A 25,447-nucleotide genomic window follows, 5' to 3' on the forward strand; every position below is an offset into this window, starting at 1 on the left:
TCAGAACAGGCAACTGCCAACAGCTAGAACCACACCATAGCTGAGGGAATGAGTAGATACTGGTTCTGGAACCTGCAGTGTACTTCAGTTTAGCTTTTGCAAACCAGTGTCCACCAATACCTAGAAACTGACTGAACAGAAATTCCCTTTCTTTGTTGTAGCCCTGGATAAATAAGGAGACATCAGGCCCAGGATTTACCTGATAACCTAGAACGGCCAGGTGAATAGGCAGATGCCAGCACAAGGTCCCTCTGTGCACTTCAATTTATCCCTGGGCAAACAGGCAGCTGCCAATTCAGGGACCTCTTTAAGGGTCTCATCTCGTGCCTGACACCAGTGCTGGGACCCTAACTTAACAGGAGGTAAACCACCAGACCCCATGGCTCCCCCAGCTACCACTCAGTGTAGCAACAGGGTCCCTGTGGGCCTCCCAGGTAATACTAGTGTAGCTCCCAGTGAACAACCAGGGCCTTTGGCCCCTGGCACAAGAAGCTTAGGACAGTGCTCCTTCTCCCCCAGGAGCAGATGTCAAATATAAAATTAAGGAAAAGACTGGAAAAGATAAATAAAAAAATAACAACAGACTGAGCTTTATGGAAAGAGGATGAATAAGGTCAGAAAATGTCAAGCTTTCCAATTCTTTCTCACAAACAAGACAAAATAGTGCCTTAGGGAACAAGAATTAGGGCAGAACCCAATTATAGAAACTGACTATGGGAACAGGGAATATTGGGCTTCATTTTTAAGAGGATGACTGTGAAGTAAAAAAGTCTCTTTCACTCCAAAGAGTAATGTTAAATGGCTACCTGCCCAGAAAGAATGTATAGAAGAAATCATAAAGAATTTCAAAAATCAAATGAGAGAGACTGAGGAAAAACATTTTCCTCAAGAACATAAAGGAGGGATTCATAGGTGGGGGGAGTTAAGCAATAGTAGGGCAAATTAAGGAGTAGAACTAATGCAGAAAAGTTAGCAGAGATAGAAAGAGATATATATAGAAACAATATAACAAGGATCAGGAGTAGAATTCATTAGAAAAAAAAAGTAAGGCTAGTAATTATTGATCCCAGACAAAGGCAAACTTAAAGATTCATTCAAGAGAGAAATCTAAATTACATTTCAACCATACTGATATTGTATTCACACTCTCAGTGCTCTGACTCCACCCCTGCCTGGGTCTAACCCTTGCATATATATATCATTGAGAACTCCCATTGGTTGCTGCATGTCCCCAGAACAATCTTTCTCTTTCAAATAAAATATTAAAAACTCTCTAATCTCTATCTTGCCTCAGTTTCTCCAGCATTACATTTCATCCCAGAAGGCCATTCCTTGCAGCAAAGAATAAAAACGAAAAGGCAATAAAAGCTCTGCAGCCCCTTTCAAATATTCACAAATAACTTTTGAAGTAATATGCCAACATTTTGCTAGTAACTATAGTGAATCTCACTAGTTTATCGTGTGAAGGCCATACTCTCTATTTTTTCTTTCCAAAATAAGGTCAGCATTCTTAGTGGTGTCCCATTAAAACCTAATGCAATGAGTGGCCATTGGGAAACACCAGCCAAGTGTGGTGCTACAGTTCCCTTTTACTGTCCTGACTCAGTTTCCCTAATTGTCCTATTCAGTTACTCTGCCTCAGGTTATAACAATTCCCTCTTAATGTTTGATGGCATAAAGGCCTTTATCCATTTTAGACACCATTAGCATATCAGGAGCCTCTGCAGTACCTCCCATTATGTCATCCTAGGTGCCTCCCCCCATTAGGTCGTCCCTGTCCAGGTACCTCCCCCATTATGTCATTGTTCTTGTGACCCTATAAAAGAATCTTGTATCTGACATTGAGGGCTGGATTCTTGGAGACAACAGTCTCATTCGGCCCTGGGACCAAACCATGGATCCATTTGGTCCCACTATATCTCTCTATTAAATAAATTATTGAATACTCTCTAATCTCTATCCTGCTCACTTTCTCCCACATTAGACAAGAACAATGAGGACCATTTACTTCCACTCCAAAACTGTAAATACTGACTTCCTCTTCTCTAGGAGGTCCTTTGCTGCTACACTGAGTACCTTGGGCAGGAGAGGGGGGACTACAGTGCGAGAGAGTAATCATGCACACAAGCCTGGATGCTTTGGTTTATTGCAGTCATAGTCGACCCTCAGTTCAATGTCCAGAGTACCTCTTCATACCCTTTACCCTCCTCCCCTCCCCCCCACATCTTGGACTCTGGGGTGAAGCTGGGTAGACAGGGGGACAGTCGTAGTGTGAGGGACAGAGCCAGAGAGGAGGCTGGGCCCTAGGAGGGAGATTCCTTTCTGCTAAGCCAGGGCCACGGGGCTAATTTGCATTTAGGATTTGGTTGATCCAGGAGCGGTAAAGAGCAATTCTTGTGAAGACAGCAGGTGGTTTTGCATGTTCATTTCCATATGAGACAATGCCTTGGGCCACACCAGAACAAACGAGGGGTCCTCCAGAATCTCCCTGTTAGACAAAGAGGAATAAGCAAGAAAGGTTGATCCTCCCTTGACCCATTTAGTTCTGGCTCTTTCTGAATTCTTGCAGAAATCCTGGGCCTTCCTGGGTTCACAGGTTCCAGCAGAGATTCTTTTCTTGTCTGATATCCGGAGGCACCTTCCCACCCAGGCTTCCTTCTCTCCTCACTATCAATATCTCTCTGAAACTCTGAGTAGGGTATGGGGAGGGGCAGAGAATGAGTCTCCTATCCTCCCACCCACAAGTGCTCAGGAAATGGGAGTTGGATTTGGGGATTTGGAATATTTCCTATTCTCACAGACCTCATTCTTCCCCCCAACCCTATGCTCCAAACTCCTGCCCAAGTCCTAGATCTAGTGAAAGTGCTGACCCCATCCCTTCTTAGGAGGGTTTTCTGACTCTTAGAGAGAGAGAGAGAGAGAGAGAGAGAGAGTGATTTTCAAAGAAGAGAAATCTGAAATGTGAACTCACAAAGAATACTGATTTCCTTGAGTTGGGAGTCCCTACACACAACTGGGATCTCTTATTAAAATAATTAAAGTCTTTGCAGTCAGTGGAATTCCTTAGTGTCAGTTCCACCTCCTGTAAAGTGGCTGATCCCGGAGGCTTTGGTCCTGTCCATCCCCAGCCAACTGCTAGACATTCTTGCCCAGGTGAGACAGAATTGTATCTTGAGGGCAGGTAGACAGGCCATACTGCCGTTGTCAGGTTTGCTTCCTTTTCCAGCTGTGAGAATGAAGGAAAAGGGCTATGTCAGAGCCAGGGATGGGTTATATGGGCTAGGTCCAGGGTTCCATAGATGGAGGCACCTCAGATTCTTGAGAAAACAAGGGAAGACAAAAGGAAATAGTATCATAGAGCGGGGAAGGGAAAGAAGCATAATTTCTCTCATGTACATGGCATTTTAGCAAATGGTAAAATGGTAGCAAAGTGATTTGAATGAATGAATGAAAAAGCATTGATTAAGCACTATTTGTTTCCCAGGCAGCATGCTCAGCTTTTCTCATAACATTCTTGTGAGGTGGGTAATGAGGTAATAATGTATTATTCCCATTTTACATATGACAAAACTGAAGCTCACAGAAGTTAAATGACTTGTCAGTAGTCCTCCAGGCAGTAAGTGGCTGAAGCTAGAACTTGACCATGTTTTGTGATTGTGAATTCAGTGCTTCCTACAAGATCACACAATTCTCATAGACTACAGCCCCTAAAACAGCTATCACAGAATATTTCATGAAAGAGCTTTTGGATTTGATCTCTGGGAAGGCCTGATTCTGACAGTGTTAGTGGGTAGAGGATTGAATTTGCAGCCAAGAAGACCTGGGTTAAAATATTGCCTCTAGTTCTTAGTAGCTTTGTGATCCTGGGCAAGGTGTTCAAACCTCTCTGAGCCAGGATTCCCTCATCTATAAATTGAAGGGGTTGGACTAGACAGTCTCTAAGATTCCTGCTAAGTCTACATCTATGATGCTATGAAGGGTATTTTTCTTATTTAGACAGAACTGAAATATGGGCCTCTCCACCCTCTCCTCCCACCTGTTACTAATGGTTCTGTTCTTTGTAGATAAGTAAAATAGGCTGATCTGTCCTCTCCCCCCATCTCTGAACATTGAACAATGAACACTGAAGCAAGAATGGACTCAGACATCTTTTTGTTCAACTTCTCAGGGTATAGATAAGAAAACTGGAAGTGTGAAAGTTCAAGTTACTTGCCCAAAGTGACACGGCCAAGGCAGGGACCAAGATTGGAAAAGTGCCCCCAAACTTATTGACTCCCAGTTCTTTATTTTATATTAATTATTACCTTTAGTAACATGATGTCATTGAGAAACATCATGCCATTGTATTCTGGGTGAGGAAATTGACGCTTGACATTAATGGTCTGCCAAGTTCTTTCTGAGTATCTGATGTTATGTGCTCCAAGTTTGACTCTGATGGAGCTGTTGGAGAAGCAAGAGAAGAGGGAGGTATCAGGAATTCCAGATTGTTCATGAAGGAACATTTTGAGAATGTCCAAGGACTCTGCTAGAATGTTAGTCTCCTCCTGTCTCTATGGCAGCTGGTGGGCTCAGGGTTGATGTGGACCTGCCAACTGTGGGCTGAAGTACTTGCAGGAGGTAGAGACAGTTCCCTAACTTCCTTTGGGAGGGTTGTCCAGATGAGGACAGGGTGAGAAGTGCATCTGCTTGTACTGGCTCAGGCTGCTCTTGATTCAGTCTTCAGGGGACAGAAAGTCCAGAAGGCCAAGGATGAAATTAAGAGGAGCTTCACTGGACCAATATGTGCTCCCCAGAGAACCCTGTGATAGAGTTAGTCACAACCACAGTTGGTAAGTTCTAGAGCACCAAAACATGAGTATCATGGGATGTGTCAGGGAAGAGTGAAATTGACTGGAGATATGCAATCTTTGGTGGTGACGGAAGCATGAGCCCACTACGAGCAGGACAGTCATCAAAGGTGGATTGGTCTGAAGGGCAGATCTCAACTAGGAGCATAACTGCTCACCCATGCTTGGGTTTTTTCAGATTAGGATTTTCTTTGGGTGAGCAGCCCCAAGAGACAGGAGCGTTCTTGTTAGACTCTTATTTGAATACATCCCTCTCACCTGGTGAGAGTATCAGGGAGGGAGAAGAGGGATAGACATACTTACTCTCCTTCACAATGGGCTGCTGTCATCACAAAGTCACTGCGAATCAGGAACCCACCACAGTAGTTCCATGTATTACCACGTATGATATCCAGAAAAGCCATGTAAGGACGGGAATGGGGCCTTGATTCTCTACCCCCAATGATCTCATCTGAAAGAGAATGTCCTATATGCACATACCCCAAATATATAGATATACACAACTGAGACAAAACATCAGGTCCATGGAAACAGTGGGACACCACCTCCTACCTAGCCCAAACCCAAGCCCCTTAGGCTCTCCCTCAGTCATTATTGCTTCTCAGGTCTCCTTTTTTCCCTTCTGCAATGAAGTCCAATCTTGTGACTCTGAAATATCATCATCACTATATTTCTATCCCCTTACAATATCCATCTATTTCAGCATAGGGCAATATCTCCAAGCTTGAATTCCAACACTTTACCCTGTTACTTTTACCTAAACTTTACCTTTAGTCCTTATTCAAGCACCAAGTTAGGTCATAGGCTTCCTGAGAGTAGGAAAAAAAACGAAACTTTGAAAAATTTGAATAAGAGAGCTTTTAGAAAGAGAGTCAATTTTAAGAGTGTCTGCCAGGCAGAAGTCTCTGACCTGGGACACTGCCACATATCCCTCCTGGGAGTGTATGGGAACTCTGACTCGAGCCTGATTCCCCTGGGCAAAAGGAGACCACCAGCTCCAGTCTCGAAATGAAGAAAAGCTGTAGGAGGAGGAGGGAGGAGTGGAGGAGCTCATCTTCCCAGAGAGGATACACAGAGCAGATGCTGCTTCACCCAGCTCTCTCTACCTTCTGTCATTTATACAAGGCAGGTAAAGAGGGAGGGGAAATTCCTGACCACAGAAACTCGGTCATGATTTCTTCCAATGGGGCAGGAGCCAGTTATCTGATTAAATATAATTTCTTCTGCAGTTTCTCTTGACTTCTCTGTGTTGGGTCTCTGGGTCCCCAAGTTGTGATTTGACTAACTGCTACCAACGAAAAAAAAGAATTTTATGTCACTAGGCCACAGATATAAAAACAAAACAAAACAAACAAACAAAACCCACAAATAAAATTATGATGTATGTACCACCTCTTTGATTAAATCTTATATACAACTGATCATCATCATCGAATTCAAAAGCTTGGTGAAGGCCACAGAAACCAACAGTTCTTTCTCTACTGTTTCCGCACATGGAGATGATCCGATTTGGGCCTGATTATCTCAAAGACCTCCAGACTGAACCTTTGTCTTCATTCTATCATGTCTGTATGCTCTATCCAGGTTGGTTCTACTCATCAGCATCCAACTGACGGGGCCCCTCTTAACAATCATTTATACCACTACCATCTTTTATACAAAATGTTCCTATCTGAGTAGAATACTGTCCAGGCATGAAACCCAGATAGATGATATTCTGCAAAGTTCGTTAGCCAGTGTATATTATACAGGAGTTTTCAGGTAGAGAAATACTGATCTGTTTAAGGAGAGTGAACCTGGACCCAAGTAGTGTTATTGTATTGTAATGTCCCATGAGTGTCTTTCTGTCTAGTTGAAATAGGGAGAAAGTCTCAGACTGTGTGATCTCCATTTAAAATATAAAGAAACTGAGGTTTAGGGAGTAGTCAATGTCATCCACATTTTGTAATGCAAGTATTTGAGATTCAAACACAGAAGACCATAGTTTACCTTCTTTCTTTCCTCAGACATTTTCTCCTACTTGAAGTTTGTTCTCGACAACCTGGCTGGGTTTTGCTATCTTTGTATCTTGAACAGAGAAATGCACCAGCCTCCCACCTTCTCTGTCCCTGGCAGTGCCTTATGTTGTGCCCAGGACAGATCCAGTCACAGCCTCCTCTCCTTCTACCTCTTCCTCTATGTCTCTCCCTCTCATCTCCTTCCTCCAACAGTTCTAGGCCTTGTGTCCCTGAGGTTTTGTAGCAATATACTACGTGCTGTCTCTTCTCTGCTATCCACCCATAGTTCAGGGGCCACTTGATGATATTTCATCTCAGACTATTTTCACCAGCCTCCTCACAGAGGAATTAGATCAGCCAAAAACACATAAAGACCCAACATTGCATCTACAAGAGGTCAATGCACAAATACTACCTCACAGGATATAGAAGAAGGCTGGTTGAAGTTTGGCTAAGTTTCAGGACCACAGTATTGTTAGCCTGAATCATGTTTGGACCATTCATATCTAAATGAAGACACAACCTCATAAAATCTAGCTCCACCTTCTCCTCCATCGCTTCCTGTTATTGTTTGGCTCTATGTGATGCCATATTTAAGCTTTTTTTTTTTGAAACATACATACGGTTTGGTTTTTCCTTCAGCTCACTAACCGAGTTAAATGACGAATGGAGGGTCATGTTGTCTGAGTTGGGATCGAACTCAGGATTGCATATTCTGACTGAAATCCCAAGTTTCATCCTTTCATTGAATCAGGAAGATAAGCCAGTCCGTCAAGAAACACGAAGCTCTGAGATAGATACTGTACTAGCGTTGTTGAAATAGAGGGGGACAAAACCAGTTTTTGCCCTTGGAAAGTTCACAGTCTAATGAGTGAGAAAAGAAGTTAACAATATGTATAAGCAAGCTGTGGCCAAGAAAACATTGGAAATAAACAAGAGGCAAAAGACAAGAATCAAAAGGCATTGGGAAAGACTTCCTATAGAAGGTAGGACTTTAATCAAAAGTGAAGACAGGAAAGTCAGAGGGATAAATAAGAATGAAAAGCATTATAAGTATGGGGGACAGCCAGAGAAAATATCCAGAACCAAGAAATGGATCATCTTGTTCATGAAATAGCCAGGGATCCGAACTGAAAAAGTAATGGTGTAGGTGGCGAAAGTATAGGACTGGAAGGGTGGGTACATTTGTGTAGATATATTGTGAAAAGCTTTGAACACCAGAACATTTTTATTTCATCCTGAAAGTAATAAGGAGCCATTAGAGTTTACTGAGGATGGAGCGTGATATAAACTATGTTTTAGGAAAATCGCTTTGCTGGTTAGCGGAATAAACAACAGAAAATAATGAGAAGATTTCAGGGTGAAGTAGATTGGATAAATCTCAGAAAGAGTCTCAAATCCCAAATTTAATCATTTGTCTCAGGGGAGACAATTTGGGTAATAATTGGAGAATGTTGTTTCTTGGTTTGGGATATATATATATATATATATATATATATATACATATGTGCCTGTATATTATATTTGTATACATATAAAATATATATACATAAATATATTTATATATGGATACATATGAGGTATATATGTATACACACATATATGTATAAAAAAGAACTTACCTTACAATGGACAAAATAATATCAGGAACTTAGATTCTAATCGTGGAGATAACATCCATGTTATATGGCAGCTAAGGGAAAATCAGTGTGAAAGTTACAGGGATACTGAGGGCCATGGAAGAGCAGATTAATATCTTCTATGCAGGAACAGTGGTTGCTGATTTGATCATAGTTCCAGAACTGGAGATGAGGTTATTGGAGGTAATTTGTATAGGAAAGATACTTACAAAATGGTGGTTGGTCTATGGAGGACACATCTGGAGTTAGCAGGAGGAACTTCTGCCTGCTTCATTGAAATAGCTAAGAAGTTACTAATGAGGAGCAGCAGTGTCCCAAGGTGAAAATTTGGAAATGGAGGATTAGGCCTGAGCTGTATCATAATTGTTCACTATAAGCATTTCACCTTGAAATCCACAAGCAATTCAAATCAGAGCTTGATTTATTATTTTGTTGAAATTATTATAGAGCAATGGCATCAGTTTAATGGAATAGAACAATCAACGTAAGTATCCTTGTGGACCATATTTTTGAATTTAAAACCCAAACACTTTTCTTTTTCGATTAAAACAAAAAACAAAGTAGATAGGAACTCATTTTTTGGTTTTGCTTGGGTCATTGGAGGATATTTAGTAGGCGTGTGTGGGGGTCTGACATGGTCAGATCTATACTTTTGGAGGACTACTTTGAAATTAGAGGAATGGGGTAGAGTGGGGAGAGACTTGAGACAGAAAGGCACATCAACAGATTATTGCAACAGTCTAAATGTGAGATATTGAGGGTCTGCAATAGTGAGAGAGCAGTGTTAGAAACCAGCAAGAGATTTAGTATCAGTCGGTAATGAAATAGGACAAAAGTGGTAACATCTGCTGAAGCAAAATATGATCCCTATTAGTACAGATATTCTCTGGAACATTTGTTGTAGGTGGTGATTTCTTTCCAGGTTAGATTCAGAAATTACCACTTAGGTTGAGAGAATGACCTTGGCATGACTTAGATAGGACTGATGAGATTGCAGTTTAGATTTACTCTTATTAATACCTTTTTGGAAGCTAGAAGGAAATTTCAAGGATTGATTTAGAGATGATTAAACTATTTCTATTCTTCACTTTGGGAAAAGGCTGTTCTTAGAGGTGATAAAAGGAAATTTTACCAAGGAAACAAAATATCCTAGAGATAAAGATGCTGTTCAAGACCTCAGGTTTAGGACCCCTCATTGTTTGTTGTTTAATTGGCAATGAAAGTTAGCAGAATGGAGAAACTTTTGTACTTCCTGGTTTCTTAGGGACGGATCAATGTTGGCAATAGACATGAAAAGTCCTGACCCTCCATTTCGACTTGCTCATTTCTACCTTCGCTTTTCATCTTCATATCTACTTTAGTAATTTAGTTATAAGGATTCAGTTGAAGGAATGATTAAAAATAATTCCACTTCATATCTCCTGCCTTTATCCATGTTCTAACCTGTATCCCCAACCCCATCAGGTCAAGTGGGCTAGGGGCAGGGAAAGTTGGACCTTCCAACAAAGTATCTTCTGGCCTTTTCTTCAATTTGCTTCATAAATTAAGACAATGTTGATTAGCATAGAGTTAAAGTATTTGATCCTTGCAAGCGCCTGGCTGTGGAAGTTGAGGATGACTTTGAGGGTCATCTCTGAAGTCAGTAAATCTAGAGAGGCAAGCATGACCACTGTGTCCCATCCACATGCACATGAATCATAGTGTCAGATTTTATGAGTCGACAGCCATTCAGACCATCACTAAATCATTTTTCACATTTATTTATATATTTATTTATTTTATTTAATAGCCTTTTATTTACAGTAGATATATGCATGGGTAACTTACAGCATTAACAATTGCCAAGCCTCTGTTCCACTGTCACCTCACTCCCCCAATCTCCCTTAGATGGCAGGATGATTCAGGATAAATATATTAAAATATAAATTAGATAATAAAGGAAGTGAAGAAGGACCAAACAAGTGGTTTTGTTGCACAAAAAGAATCAGACTCTGAAATATTGAAATAAATATTTGTGAAGGAATCAAAATGTAGGTGTATAAATATAGGGATTGGGAATCAATGTAATGGTTTTTAGTCATCTCCAGAGTTTTTCAGTATAGCTAGTTCAGTTCATTACCACCCAAATAGGAACACTGGTTGATCTCGTTGATGAGGGATGGCCTGGTCCATCAAATTGGTCATCACATAGTATTGTTGTTGAAGTAGTCAATGATCCTCCCTGGTCCTGCTCATTTCACTAGTACCAGTTCGTGTAAGTCTCCAGGCCTTCTGAAATTATCCTGTTACTTTACAGAACAGCAATATTCCATAATATCTATACCACAATTTATTCATTACTCAACTGATGGATGATCCATCCAGTTTCCAAGTTTTTAGCCACTCACAAAAAGGGCTGCCACAAAACATTCATACAGGTCCTTCTTCTTATAATCTCGGAGGTATCCTAGTAACACTGCTGGATCAAAGGACAGTTTGATAACCTTTACATAGTTCCAAACTACTCTCCAAAAATGGTTGGATTTGTCTACAACCCACCAGCAGCTACTCAACGTCCCAGTTTTCCCGCATCCTCCAATCATCATTATTTTTTCCTGGTCATCTTAGCCAATCTGATGTGTGTAGTGGTATCTTAGAGTTGTCTTAATTTGCATTTCTCTGATTAATAATGACTTGACATCTTTTCACATCTAAATAGTTTCAATTTCTTCATCTGAGAATTGTCTTGTCTTCATCCTTTAACCGTTTTCAATTATTTAATTTTATAAATTAGAGCAATTACATTAAATGACCTTTATCAGAACTGAATATCTGTCATTTCATCTGTCCATTGAATGTTCAAAAACCTCAGTTTGGTGAGAACTGAATCATTGTGATCAGAAGACCCAAGCCCGCCAATAATCTCTTCCACAGGTTCTGAGAAAACTAATCTGTCTTCAATTATTACACTATTTTTGTAATATGAACCCATTTGACCAGCCTTGGGTGTATTGTATGTTGGCAGGACCCTAAGCTGCCATATATTTCACTCTTCCCAGCAATTTTTACTGAACAGTAAAGTCTTCATCCTGCTGGGACCAGCTGCCCAAGACTAGGTTGCTATATTTATGACTAGAAGAATCAACTATTCACTGACCAAATCAACTGACCTCAGCCAATACCGAAGGTTTTTGGTAATCAGTTTCATAGTAGTTTGATCTGGTACAGTTAAGCCACCTTCATTTCTGATTTTTTTTTTTTACCAATTCCCTGAAACTCCAATCTTTAAGCTCACAGAACTTTGTTGTTACTTTTCAGCTTAATAAAATAAGCCAAATCTAATGAAGAAATTGTAAATAATGTCAAGTAATATTGTCATTTTATTACCACTGCCCTATCCAAGAGCATTTAATATTTTTCCACTGGTTAGATCAGACTTAATTGCAGTAAGTTATCCGTAATTTTGCTCCATAAAGTTTGATTTTCCCTGGTGATAGATCCAATATTATATCAGGTTACTTTAATGGAATTACTGTAACTTGATCATGATTTTAATAGTGATATTATGTTTATTTCACAACTATGTTGTGATTATTTAAATAACTTTAGCAGAATCTCTCAGTTCTCTACATACTGATTTATGTCATCGGCAAAGGCGATACCCTGGTTTCATTGTCATTTTATTCCTTTAATCTTCTCAGTTTTTATTGTTAAAGCTAGTGTTTTAATATTAAATAGTAACTGTGGAGTTAGTGGGAAGCAACCCACTTCACCTTATTCTATTGGGAATGGTTGCAGTTTGCGTCCATATATATATGATGTTTACTGATGGTTTCAAATAGATGATTACTAATAAGTCCATTTTATTCACCTCGCGTTTTTAATAGGAATGGATTTTATCAAATGCTTTTCTGCATCTATTGAGATGACTGTATGGTTTTTATTAACGCATATTAATACAATTATATTGATAGCTTTCCTATTACTGAACCAGCCTACAAACCACGACCGTGTATTATCTTGGAGATGATTTTCAGTCTTTTTGCTAATATCTATTTAAGATTTTAGCATCAATATTCATTAGGAGATTGGTCTGTAATTTTCTTCTGGTTTTCAGTCACCAGGTTTAGGTATCAGTACCATAACCAGTTAAGAAGGAATTTGGTAGGACTCCTTCATTCCCCTATTTTATCAAATAATTTATATAGTATTAGCCAATTGTTCTTAAATGTTTAAACTACATGTAAATCCATGTGGTCCTGGGGATTTTTTCTTAGGGAGTTGTTTAATTGCCTGTTCTATTTCTTTTTCTGAAATGGGATTAGAGAATCATTTCTATGACAGCTTCCAATGCGCTTGCTTTGACTCCACTTTAGGTTCCCATTAAGCCTCATTACTATCTGAGAGAATGAGCTTTCCATCACTGAAATATAAAACCTCAAAGACCTGAGAGATTTATGATGAAGCCTCACCCAAGGGTTACTGCCAGATCTCAAACTGCCACTGGTATCATCACTTAATTTTGGTTATTATTATTAATTTTCTATTTTTGCCACTCAAGTATAAAAGTGAGAGGAGGGCAGAGAGCAGTATATTTCTTCTCTGAGGACCTTGTCCAAAGGACCAAGTCTTTCTTCCCTTTTCCTCTCATGCATAACCTCTTTTTCTTATAATTGTTCCTTATATAGATGATTCGAGTGCACAGCTTTTTCAGTGTGAGAGAATGTAGCACTTAAGCCACATATCCTTAAGGTAACTCACAAGATAAGTTATATTATGTAGATTGTTACATGGATTTGACTTGTTTTGTCTTGACTTTCTACCATTGTATTCCAAAGTCCCATTTGTTGTTGGTTCCATAGTCCTTCCCTCCCGACCTACCTAGTTATTATGTTCTCTTAGATTACCTTTTCATTACACTTATTTATTGACATGTTTTACCACAATAAGTACCAAAAATTTGGCTTACTTTATTTTTGAGTTCCCAGATATAGACAGTGAGCCCACCACATACCTGGGTTATCCAGGAATAATGATTCTTTCATTGTTCCCAGCAGAGGGCATCCTGTCTCTAGACTGTGATGCCTCCTTGTACGGAACACTTTCTCATTCTGACTTGTGGCTTCTTCAATGTTCAGCCAAAATCCCATCTTCCCCAAGAAGCCTTTCCAATTCCCCAGTGCTAGTGCCTTCCTCTATTGGTTATTCAGCTATCTCTGCACATACAGTTGTTCTGTCATTAGACATGAGGTCTCTTTGTAAGCAGGGACTTTTGCTTTTTTTTTTTTTTTTTTTTTATCCCAGCCTGCATATAGGTGATGCTTATGGACCGACTGCCCTGCATATAGTCAGTACCCAAATAAATGTTTCTGCTAAATTGAGTTATAAAATAATCGTATATGTTATCACCAGAATACAACCTCTTATTTTTAAGGTGAACACAGAAAAGAGAAGCTGTATTTATGTGATACATCCAGGAAAATGAGTTTTTTAAGTAATCCAGGTCTCCATCACTAGAGATGGGTTATGGGGACAAAATAGCTGTTGTCCCAATTCAATGAATAGCTTAAAGTTTCTTAAGAAACCCTTTAACGGCTACATCATGAGAGGAAAAGTAGATTTATGTAAAGTCTCAGAGTACAATCTCTCACCTTCTAGGTGATATATGAAAAGAAATTCATGGTAGATAAAGAAAAACCTTCCTGGTGAATCTCTTGACTTTGACTTTTCCCTCTTTTAAGGGAAAAGGACTCACATGAGAAAAATGTTTGTAGTAGCCCCTTTTGTAGTAGTAAGGACCTGAAAACTGAATGGATGCTTCTCAGTGGAGAATAAGTAATGGTGTATGAATCTTATGGAACATTATTGTTCTGTAAGAAATGACCAGCAGGATGATTTCAGAAAATTCTGGAGAAACTTGTATGAATTCATGCTATTTGAAGTGAGTAGAAGCAAGAGAAGCATTGTACATAGCATCAACAAGATTATGTAATGATCAATTCTGATAGATGTAGCTTTTTTCATCAATGAAATGATTCAGGCCACTTCTAATAGTTTTGTGATGGAGAGAGCACTCAGAAAGAGGACTGGGGACTGAGTGTGGATCATAGACTTCAGTATTTTCACTTTTGCTGTTGTTGTTGTTTGTTTTCATTTTTTCTTTCTCATTTTTTCCATTTTGATCTTATTTTTCTTGTGCAGCATGAGAATTTGGAAATATGTATAAAAGAATTGCATATATTAACATATATTGGATTATTTGCCATCAAGGGGGGAGGATGGGGTAAAAAAAGGGAGAAAAATAATTTGGAATACAAGGTTTTGCAAGGGTGAGGGTTGAAAGCTATTTATGCATGTGCTCTGAAAATAAAAAAAAAACTTTATTAAAAATAAAATAATAAAACAATAACAACCATAAGTGAAACTTTTCCCTTTCTTTGGTTTTAGGCTGTCATTGGGGTAAAAGGCAGGAGAGAGAATCCTGGTGCTTTACAATCTCCTCTTTCTTGGCTTTCTGTCCGAAGTCATTTCTCAACCCTTCAAGCACCATGTTTTTCTTGTGGAAAGAACTGAGAGACAGTTAAGATTGTTTGGGCCTGGATTTAGAGGCCCTGTCCTGTTGTCCTGTTGTCAGAGAGCAGAACTATTCAGCTAAGGGATGAAAACTGATATGAATACTGGTGATTAAAGTTCCTGTTTCATTTCTTTTTCAAACTTAGGTTGTTCAGTGATGAAAAATGTTTCAGAACCTAAACTATTTATCAGTTCCTGAGTTAATAACCAAAGGCCTGCATTCAATGTTTATTGAATTAAATTAAATGCTTAGTGAACTGAATTAAGTTAAAATGAGTAGGATGAAACAACCAGTCAGTGGTAAGTCCTATATAAAACCCTAGTTGCAAATATTTTAAAATTATGTTGTAATTCATTTGTACACACACACACACACACACACTTATGTATATTTGTATAATCATACACATTTGTATACATGTATATACATACACATATGTATATGAATACAAATATTCTATATCTTTGTACCTAAGCATACTATAAGTAGGTAGAATATTAACTGCATAGTGTGTTACAAAGAAGAAAAGGACATTGCATCATATATCTTATCAAACTGGCTTCTGGAGGGTTTGGTATTTTTCTCTGTTTAAAGTATGTGTACAGAGATGGAGTACGATATTCCCTTTTGGTCTGCCACCACACTGTATCTTCAGTGTCTTTCTCATAAAATGTCCCTGGTGAGAAGCATCTCAGAATCCCAAAGGGACAAGACAGAGGTATTCTTGGAGAGTGGATGAAAACTTCCAACATGGTCCTAAAGCAGAATAAACTGTGATAATTTTTATATATAACAATAATTAAATCATTAATTCCATTGTCTAAGTTGCAACAACTGTCCTTCCTGTGGTCCTGAAAGCTGAGTGAGGCTGTAGAATGGCAATTCCTCCTTATCAGGAAAGCCTCAGATTTTTTTCTCTCATCACCTGAAATTCCAATTATTATTTTTAGAGGTTTTTAGAGGTTATATATTTAGAGGTTTTAGAGGTTTTGTTTTTTTCAGTCTTCACTGAATCTTTGCCTAACATACCTCAGTATCTCTCACAAATTGTACCTGCATTTGTAACAAAGAAAACAATTAAGCAAAACCACTACCAAAATGACCGGTTCTGATAGGATATGCTACATTTTGCGCCTCTAGCATTCTCACCCTTATATTGTGAGAAAGGAGATATGTCACATCCTATGCTTTTGGGTACAGCTGAAACATTTCAAAACTCTAGGCTTGGCCCAGAATGGTCTCTTTAGGAGGTTCCCAGGAGATTATTTTAGTGTGTTTCTGTGGTGCAAGTTGAAAAGAGGGAGCAACTAATTACTTTTTTATGAGGGTAGGGGAGTAGCATGATGTGGAATTCAGTGTCTCCTCTTCTGTGTGAGATTTTTCTATAGAGGGAAGAAAGTCAGCTTTGCTTCAGGACTTTCTGTGATAGTCATTGCTTAATATTTTAAGTTTGCAATACTTTTCAATTCAATTCAATAAACATTTATTGAGTGCCTACTGTATGTCAGTCACATAACACTATGTGCTAAACTCTGGGATACAAATAAGAAAAAGAGGCAGTCTCTGTTTTCAAGAACTTACAATCTAATGGAAAAAAAGGCAAATGGTAGAGTACCATGACTTTGGTCATTTCATTGGATGACTTTCCTGAGAAAACTGCCTACACTTCAAAGTAAGTGTTTAAGATAACAGTACAATCTCATAAAGAGAACTGATTAAAAGAAAAAAAGTCAGGGTATGGAGATGCTCCAACTGGGTAAAAGTAAATGTGAGAAGCAGCAGAAGCTTAGTGAATAGTAGAAGCTAGTTGTAGTGTCAGGAGAATCTACATCTCACATGTGAATACTGTGTGAGCCTGAGCAAGTCTCTTGACTAGTTATGCAGTCCTCTAAGATTATAATTTACAGAGCAGGTGCTTATCTCCATCGGTGGAAATCAGAGATTTTATTTATTAAAAAGAAGGTTGTGAGTTTTCTTTATTATACAATAATTAGTTTGAAGTATAGCAAGGATTTCCCAGTTTTTAACTAATAAAGGTAATTTATTATTTAAAGTTAAGGTTCAATGAAAATTATTGTCATTTCAACCAAATCTAATGTTTTTGAAGAGAGTCATTTAATACACTAAGGGTCTCTGTAGCGACTAGTCTGACCCTTTTCAGGGATGGAAGCTCAGGTTCTTGTAATTCTGTTTACTTTGATAGTTATGCGTCTGATCCAACACCAGGAGGTGCTGGGGACTGTTCTGAGCTGTTGTTTCCTCAGTCCATCATTTCCCCGGACTACCCCCCTGGTTATCTTGGGTCTAAGAGGTCACATGCACAGCCAATAAGAGGAGATGCCTGTTGCTGATGATGCCTCCTCAATGCAGCCAGAGTTTTTGCATTCATGGCAGCTCCTGCTAGCTCTGTCACATCCAGGAGCCTCAGGCACTAAGGCCTTTTACTTCCTTGTTGCACCATGTGATGTTCCTTCGTTGACCCATACAATAGATATTGAGGAAAAAATCATATTTATATAATCATATATATGCATATATATATCATTCAAGAAAAACAAGAAGATTATGAAAAAAAAATTACCCAAACAAAATACAAAGTCTCAAAGATGAAAATAATTCTTTGAAAATTAGAATAGGACAGGGGAAGCCCATAATGCTGAGAGACCAAGAAGTAACCAAACAGAGTATAAAGAATGAGAAAAACAGAATAGAATGTGAATTATTTTATAAGAAAAACAACTGATTCAATTGATCAATGATGGACCCAAAGAAAGAACACTGGGAAATGAATGGATATTGTACTAGACAAAACTGGATTCAGAGTATGTGTCTGTAAATGAGTAATTAGTTGGGAAATGGCTGAATAAGTTACAGAATATGTGTGTTTTGGAATGTTATTGTTCTATAAGAAATGATCAGAAGGAATATTAAAGAAAAGTCTGGAGAGACTTACATGAACTAATGCTAAAAGAAGTGAGTAGAACCAAGTGAACATTATACACAGCAACAACAAAATAATGTGATGATCAATTCTGATGGACGTGGAACTTTTCAACAATGAGGTGATTCAGAACAATTCCAATAAGCTAGTGATGGAGTCATCTGCATCCAGAAAGAGGCTGTGGGGAAAGAACATGGATCACCCCATAGAGTTTTCACCTTTTTGTTGCTGTTTGCTTGCTTTTTGTTTTCTTTTTAATTTTTTTCCTTTCTGATTTGATTTTTTCTTGGACAGCATGATAACTGTGGAAATGTGTAAAAACCCCTGAAATACATCAAATGCAATAAGGGAAAGAAGCAAAATGGGAGGAGCTTAAGAAGGAGTTAAAACAAACTGGAGAGAGAATAATCATAAGCAAAGTAGTCTTTTTGATCCTAAATAGGATTAAAGAGGAGAAATAAGAAAAGAATTCAAAGCAAGAGGAACCTTAGATCTCTTACACAACTGGTTGATGATTGAACAAATTCTGATATGTGGATATAATGGAATGTCATTGTGCTATAAGAAATGATGAAAGAGATGTTTGCAGAGAATCCAGAGTAGTAGGAAGTAATACAGAGTAAAGTGAACAGAACCCAGAAAACAATTTATGCAAGGACATCAACGATGTAAAGATAAACAACTTTGAAATACTTAATAACTATCTCCAGAAGATCTCTAATCAAGTGTATTGCCTACCTCAAGAGTGGTGATGGCTTTTGGGATAAGATGCCACTGGGAGGAAGGGGGTCCCACCCTAAGGAGCAACGTGGCAGTTCCCAGGAGAGGCGTGCTGGACCTTAGAGGGGGTACTTTGAATATCTTTATTAGGAAAGGAATGCACACATCATGTCTACGTGTAGCTTCCTGTAGAGAATCATGCATCAATTATAGGCTAGAATGTGATTACATATGAAGTAGTAACTAGAAACAAGCACTAAGATGATAAAAGGACCTGCAGTCTTTGTAATAAACGGAGTCTCTCATCATCCTGGCTCTTACCCCTCATTACTCACAGTCTGCCATTTCAGGTGGACAGGCAGTGCTGGTCACATAAGGCCTGTTTCACTCGGGAGTTAGGGCTGAGACCCCTAACAGGCCTCCCTTCTTTTTGCCTAACTGCTTGTGGGGAGGGAGACGTCCTTTCTGGCAAGATTGTAATGGAATTCCTTTCTGCTTTTGCCTTGAGAAATCTCCTTAATTTATTTGATTTATCTGAGCTGGTGGATCTTGTCCCACACACTGTGATCAATATGAGAAACTTGATTCTTCTCAGAGTTCAGTAATCCAAGGTAACCCCAATAAACTTTTGGAAAACACCACCCAAATATAGAAAAAGCACTATGGAGAGTGAATGTAAATCAATGCATGCTATGTTCACTTTTTTTTTTTCTGTTTTATTTTCTCTCTCATGATTTTTCCCTTTTGTTCTGATGTTTTCTCCTAACATGATTCATAAGGAAATATGTAAAAAATGAATGTAGATGTATAAAGAACAACAACAACAAAAGGTTGTTTCTACATGTAAATGGGGAAAATAAAAATAAAAAAAAAGATTCCAAATATATCCTTACCCAAATTCTTGATGAAAGTGTTTAACATGACAGTACAAAGAATAGATCCCAGGAAACTGCAATAATAGATCAATATAGATTGATGGTTGATGTTAATGACTACTCTTTGGATTTACTCAAATAACTCTAAACATATTTAACATAAAATTTCACTATATTATAATTTGGATGATTAAAGGCATCTTTCCCATTAGACTGTCAAAAAGATACTATGGTAGTAGGAATTTCCAATCAGAGAACCTGGATTTACTATTTAGTATCTGTATTAAATTGAGTAACTTAACCTTAATCTGTGCCTCATTCTTGCAGAGAATGAAGGAGACAGTACATATTCTCTAAAATCCCTTTCAGCTTTAAATTCTGTGATCTTACCACAGTCAACTATCTTGATGAAATCTAAGACTATGGCTTTCCTCTTATCTATCAGTCTAATAATTCAGTCAAAAAGGGAACTAATGAGAATCTAGCATGAGCTATTCTTGATGAACCATTATAAACTGTTATGGAAGACTACTTGTCTTTCATTTTTTTCTTTTCTTAAGTTTTTTAATTTATATACTTTGCATTTTAAAAATTTTTATCATTTTATTTCCACATGTATCTTTCTCTCTCCATCCCAGAAAGCCATTCCTTACAGCAAAGAATAAAAAAGACAAAGAAATAAAAGCTCTACATCCCCTTTAAAATGTTCACAAATAATTTTTGAAATAATAAAAGCCAGCATTTTTCTAGGAACTATAGTGAAGCTCACTAGTTTATCACGTGAAGGCCGTGCTGTCTTCCTTTTTTTTTCCTTTTCAAAATAGACCAGCATTCTTAGTGGTACCCAAATAAAACCTAATGCAATGAGTGGCCATTAGGAAACAACCAACCAAGAACAATGAGGACTATTTACTTCCATTCCAAAATTGTGAATACTGACTCCCTCTTCTCTAGGAGGTCCTTTGCTGCTATGCTGTCTTGGGCAGGGAGAGGGGGGACTACAGTGGGAGAGAGTAATCACACACACAAGCCTGGATGCTTTGGTTTATTGCAGTCATAGTCGACCTTCGTTCAATGTCCAGAGTAACTCTTCATACCCTTTATCCTCTTCCCCTCCCCCACACATCTTAGATTCTGGGGCAAAGCTGGGCAGGCAGGGGGACAGTCCTAGTGTGAGGGACAGTCCCAGAGAGGAGGCTGGGCCTTAGGAGGGAGATTCCTTTTTGCTGAGCCAGGGCCACAGGGGCTAATTTGCATTTAGGATTTGGTTGATCCAGGAGCCGTAATGAGCAATTCTTGTGAAGACAGCAGGCGGTTTTGCATTTTTGTTTCCATAGGAGACAATTCCTTGGGCCACACAAGAACACACGAGGGGTCCTCCAGAATCTCCCTATTAGACAAAGAGGAGTAAGCAAGAAAGGTTGATCCTCCCTTGCCCCACTTAGCCCTGGCTCTTTCTGAGTTCTTGCAGAAATCCTGGCCTTCCTGGATTCACAAGTTCCAGCACAAATTCTTTCCTTGAGTCATATCCAGAAGCACCTTTCCACCCAGGCTTCCTTTTCTCCTCCCTGTCAGCATCTCTCTGAAACTCTGAGTAGGATATGGAGGAGGGGGCAGAGAATGAGTCTCCTATCCTCCCACCCACAAGTGCTCGGGAAATGGGACTTGGATTTGGGGATTTCGAATATTTCCTATTCTCACAGACCTCATTCTTCCCCCCAACCTTATGCTCCAGACCCCTGCCCAAGTCCTGGATCCAGCTGAAAGTGCTGACCCCATCCCTTCTTAGGAGGATTCTGACTCTTAGAGAGAGAGAGTGATTTACAAAGAAGAGAAAAATGAAATGTGAACTTACAAAGAATACTGATTTCCTTGAGGTATGATTCCCCGCACACAACTGGGATCTCTCATCAAAACAGCCAAAAGACATTGTGCAGTCACTGGGATTCATTAGTGTCAGTTCTACCTCCTGTAAAGTTTCTGATCCCGGGGCCCTTGGTTCTGTACTTCCCCAGCCAGCAGCTAGACATTCTTGCCCAGGTGAGACAGAATTGAATCTGGAGGGCAGGGGGAGAGTATTCACTGCTGTTGTCAGTTTGGCTTTCTTTTCCAGCTGTAAGAAGGAAGGAAGAGGGCTTTGTCAGAGCGGGGGATGGGTTATATGGGCTGGATCAAGGGCTCCAGATGCAGGGACTTCAGATTCTTGAGAAAACAAGGGAAGAGAAAAGGAAATAGCATCATAGAGTGGGGAAGGAAAAGAAGCACGATTTCTCACATGTGCATGGCATTTTATAGGTAGCAAAGTGATTTGAATGAATGAATGAAAAAGCATTTAATAAGCACTATTTGTTTCCCAGGCAGCATGCTCAGCTTTTCTGACAACATTTTTGTGAGGTGAGTAATGAGGGAATATTGTATTATTCCCATTTTACATATGAGAAAACTGAAGGTCACAGAAGTTAAATGACTTGTCCATAGTCACCCAGGCAGTAAGTGAAGTTAGAACTTGACCATATTTTCTGATTGAGAATTCACTGCTTCCTACTAGGTCATACAGTTCTCATAGACTGTAGCCCCTAAAACAACTATCACAGTGTCTCAGAGTTATAAGGGCCCCCAGACATGATAGTATGATTTGTTCCCAAATAGAAATGTCCTCCTTGACATCCAACCTTTGAAGACCTTCAGTAATGGGGGATTTACTGCTTCCTGAATTGTTGGCTTATTGGTCTAGTGGAATATTTCATGAACGAGCTCTTGGATTTGATCTCTGGGAAGGCCTGATTCTAAGAGTGTTAGTGGGTAGAGGGTTGAATTTGGAGCCAAGAAGACCTGGGTTCAAATACTACCTCTAGCTCTTAGTAGCTATGTAATCCTGGGCAAGGTGTTCAAACATCTCTGAGCCAGGGTTTCCTCATTTATAAATTGAAGGGGTTGGACTAGACGGTCTCTAAGATTCCTTCTAAGTCTAAGTCTATGATCCTATGAAGGGTATTTTTCTTATTCAGACAGAACTGAAATATGGACCTCTCCACTCCCTCCTCCCACCTGTTACTAATGGTTCTGTTCTTTGTGGATAAGTAAAATAGGCTGATCTGCCCTCTCTCCCCCCATCTCTGAACATTGAACAAGGAATATTGAAGTAAGAATGGACCTCACACATCTTTTTGTTAAACTTTTCATGGTATAGATAAGAAAATTAAAGGTCTAAACATTCAAGTTACTTGGCCAAAGTGACACAGCTATGACAGGGGCAAGATCAAACTTAATTGACTCCTAGTTCTTTTTTTTCCCATTAATTATTACCTTTAGTAACATGATGTCATTGAGAGACCTTTCAGTATTATATTTTGGGTGAAGAAATTGATGCTTGACTTTAAGGGTCTGCCAAGTCTCTTCTGGCTTTCTGATGTTATGTACTCCAAGTTTTACTGTGATAGAGCTGTTGAAGAAGCAAGAGAAGAGGGAGGTATTAGGATTTCCAGATTCTTCATAGAAGGAACATTCATATGCATTAATTTATTCATCCATTCCCTAGATGATGGGCATTCACTTTATTACCAGTTCCCTAACTTCCTTTGGGAGGGTTATTGAGATGAGGACAGGGTGACAAGTGGATCTGCTCTTGATTCAGCCTCCAGGGAACAGAAAGTCCAGAAGGTCAAGGATGAAATTAAGAGGAGGTTCACTGCACCCTGTTTGCTCCCAGAGAACCCTGTGATAGAGTTCAGTTCTCCATATAACTACAGTTGCTAAGTTCTGGGAGCACCAAAAACATGAGTATCATGGTGTATCAGGGAAGAAGAAATTGGCTGAGATATGGAATCTTGGGTGGTAAGATCTGAAGCATGAGCTTCATCATTTAGGGCAGGACAGTCATCGAAAGTGGATAAAGGGGGAAGGGCAAATATCAACTAGGAGCATAAATATTCTTGCTCGCTCTTGCTTTTGCTCAGACTAGGATTCTTTTCCTTTCAGTTGAGTAGCCCCCAAGAGACAGGAGTGCCCTTGTCAGACTCTTATTTAATGCATCCCTCACCTGGTGAGCATCAGGGAGGGGGAAGGGGAATAGACACACTTACTCTCCTTCACAATGGGCTGCTGTCATCACAAAGTCTCTTCGAATCAGGAACCCACCACAGGTGAAATTTCTTTTACAACGCTTGATTTCCAGAAAAGCCATGTAAGGGCGGGAATGGGGCATTGATTCTTTCCCTCCAACGATCTCATCTGAAAGAGAACCGCCCACATGCACATACCCCAAATATATAGATATACACAACTGAGACAAAACATCAGGTCCATAGAAATAATGGGACACCATTTCCTACATAGCCCAAACCCAATCCCCCTAGGCTTTTCCTCAGTCATTATTACTTCTCAGGTCTCCTTTTTTCCCTTCTGGAATGAAGTCCAATCTTGTGACTCTGAAATATCATCATCACTATATTTCTTACATCCCCTTACAATATCCATCTCTATTTCAGCATAGGGCAATATCTCATAAGCTTGAGTCCCAACCCTTTATCCCTTTACTTTTACCTAATCTTTACCTTTAGTCCTTATCCAAGTACAGGTCAGGTCATCAGCTTCCCTCCTTAGTAGGTAAAACTAAAACTTTGAAAAAATTTGAATAAGGAGAGCTTCTGTAGAAAGAGATTGGGCCCAATAAGACGTGTCTTCAAGGCAGAAGGCTCTGTCCTGAGACACTGCCACATGTACTTCTGGGATGTAGAACTCTAACTCAAGCCTGATTCTCAGGGCAAAAGGAGACTCACCAGCTCCAGTCTCATGAGACAGAAGAAAAGTCAGCAGGAGGAGGAGGAGGGGGAGGAGCTTCATCTTCCCAGAGAGGATACACAGAGCAGATGCTGCTTCTGCTCCAGCTCTCTCCTACCTTCTGTCATTTGTAGCTAAGGCAGGTAGAAGAGGGAAGGGCACCCTGACCACAGGAACTTCCTGGTTATGATTTCTTCCATTTGGGGCAGAGCCAGTTATCTGATTAAATATAATTTCTCCTGCAGTTTCTCTTGACTCCCCTCTGTGTTCCCCAAGTTGTGACTTGGAGTAATCAAGCTATCAAATAAAGCACTTCTTATGTGTCACTTGCTAAGGGCTACATACACCAAAAAACCCCACAAAAAATAACAATCACCAAGTCCCTCTTCCCAACCCAAATAATACTTGTTTTCAAGGTTTTTACAGTATGAACAATGTTTACATATGATATTATCAGAATATGTAACTCTGAGCAAAGATGAGTCTGAAGTCCTCTGGAAGGTGGAATTAAAGTGAAGGGTATGGGAGAGAGGAAGTGGTGGGAAATGACAGAAGAGAAAGGATAGAAAAAACCTGATATGACAAGAGGAAAGGAATGGGATTGTGGAAAAGAGGCAATGAGGTGAAGGTAATAATATCTATATGGGGGAAAGGAAGGGTGACCCCTTTTTCATTCTGTATCTCACTTGACTTTGTTGAGTCCTGACTTAGGAGCATGTCCATTCATGATCATTTAGGAGTATTACTCAAGTCCATTGAGAACCAAAAGAAATCCAGACAGATCACTAAATGGGCCAAGATCAGAAGTGAAGACATCTTTTGTTTTTATTGAGTCTGGGAACATTAATGGGGAAACACAGGAGGAAAATATTTTCTATTAGCTCACTCACCTGATTCTTGTCTTTGCCTCTATCTCCCATCCACATATATTTACCATCAGTCTTCTGAATTGTTATGACTATTTATTACATTTATGAAAGTTCTTAAGTCTTTCCAAGTTCTCCCATTGAAGTCACTGTATGTATACATTTGTACTCTCATTTCTGCTTACCTCCCTCAAGCCATTCATACTAATTTCCCCAGTTTTCTTTGAAT

The 25,447-nt window shown here is 39.3% G+C and overlaps 1 protein-coding gene across 5 annotated transcripts in view; it reads right to left on the reverse strand.

Moving 5' to 3' along the window:
* Positions 1-24,480, reverse strand: part of LOC100918953 (chymase) — a 124,910-nt gene extending 100,430 nt beyond the window's left edge. The window contains exons 1-5 of one of the 5 annotated variants that reach the window (XM_031955109.1): positions 24,352-24,464; positions 5,151-5,298; positions 4,305-4,440; positions 2,972-3,226; positions 2,129-2,488 (exon numbers count right to left, since the gene is read on the reverse strand). In XM_031955109.1, coding sequence (XP_031810969.1) covers positions 2,345-2,488; positions 2,972-3,226; positions 4,305-4,440; positions 5,151-5,298; positions 24,352-24,415 — 747 coding nt within the window. In that variant the 5' untranslated portion in view covers positions 24,416-24,464 and the 3' untranslated portion in view covers positions 2,129-2,344. Of the gene's footprint in view, positions 1-2,128; positions 2,489-2,971; positions 3,227-4,304; positions 4,441-5,150; positions 5,299-5,839; positions 5,847-20,306; positions 20,964-21,428; positions 21,687-22,879; positions 23,016-23,655; positions 23,804-24,351 lie in introns of those variants that run through there. The other 4 variants (XM_031955108.1, XM_003758818.4, XM_031955107.1 and 1 more) reach the window with 4 other exon arrangements.
* Between the last annotated feature and the right edge of the window lie 967 nt (positions 24,481-25,447).

Source organism: Sarcophilus harrisii, chromosome 2, assembly GCF_902635505.1.
Source record: "Sarcophilus harrisii chromosome 2, mSarHar1.11, whole genome shotgun sequence".
NCBI lineage: Eukaryota > Metazoa > Chordata > Mammalia > Dasyuromorphia > Dasyuridae > Sarcophilus > Sarcophilus harrisii.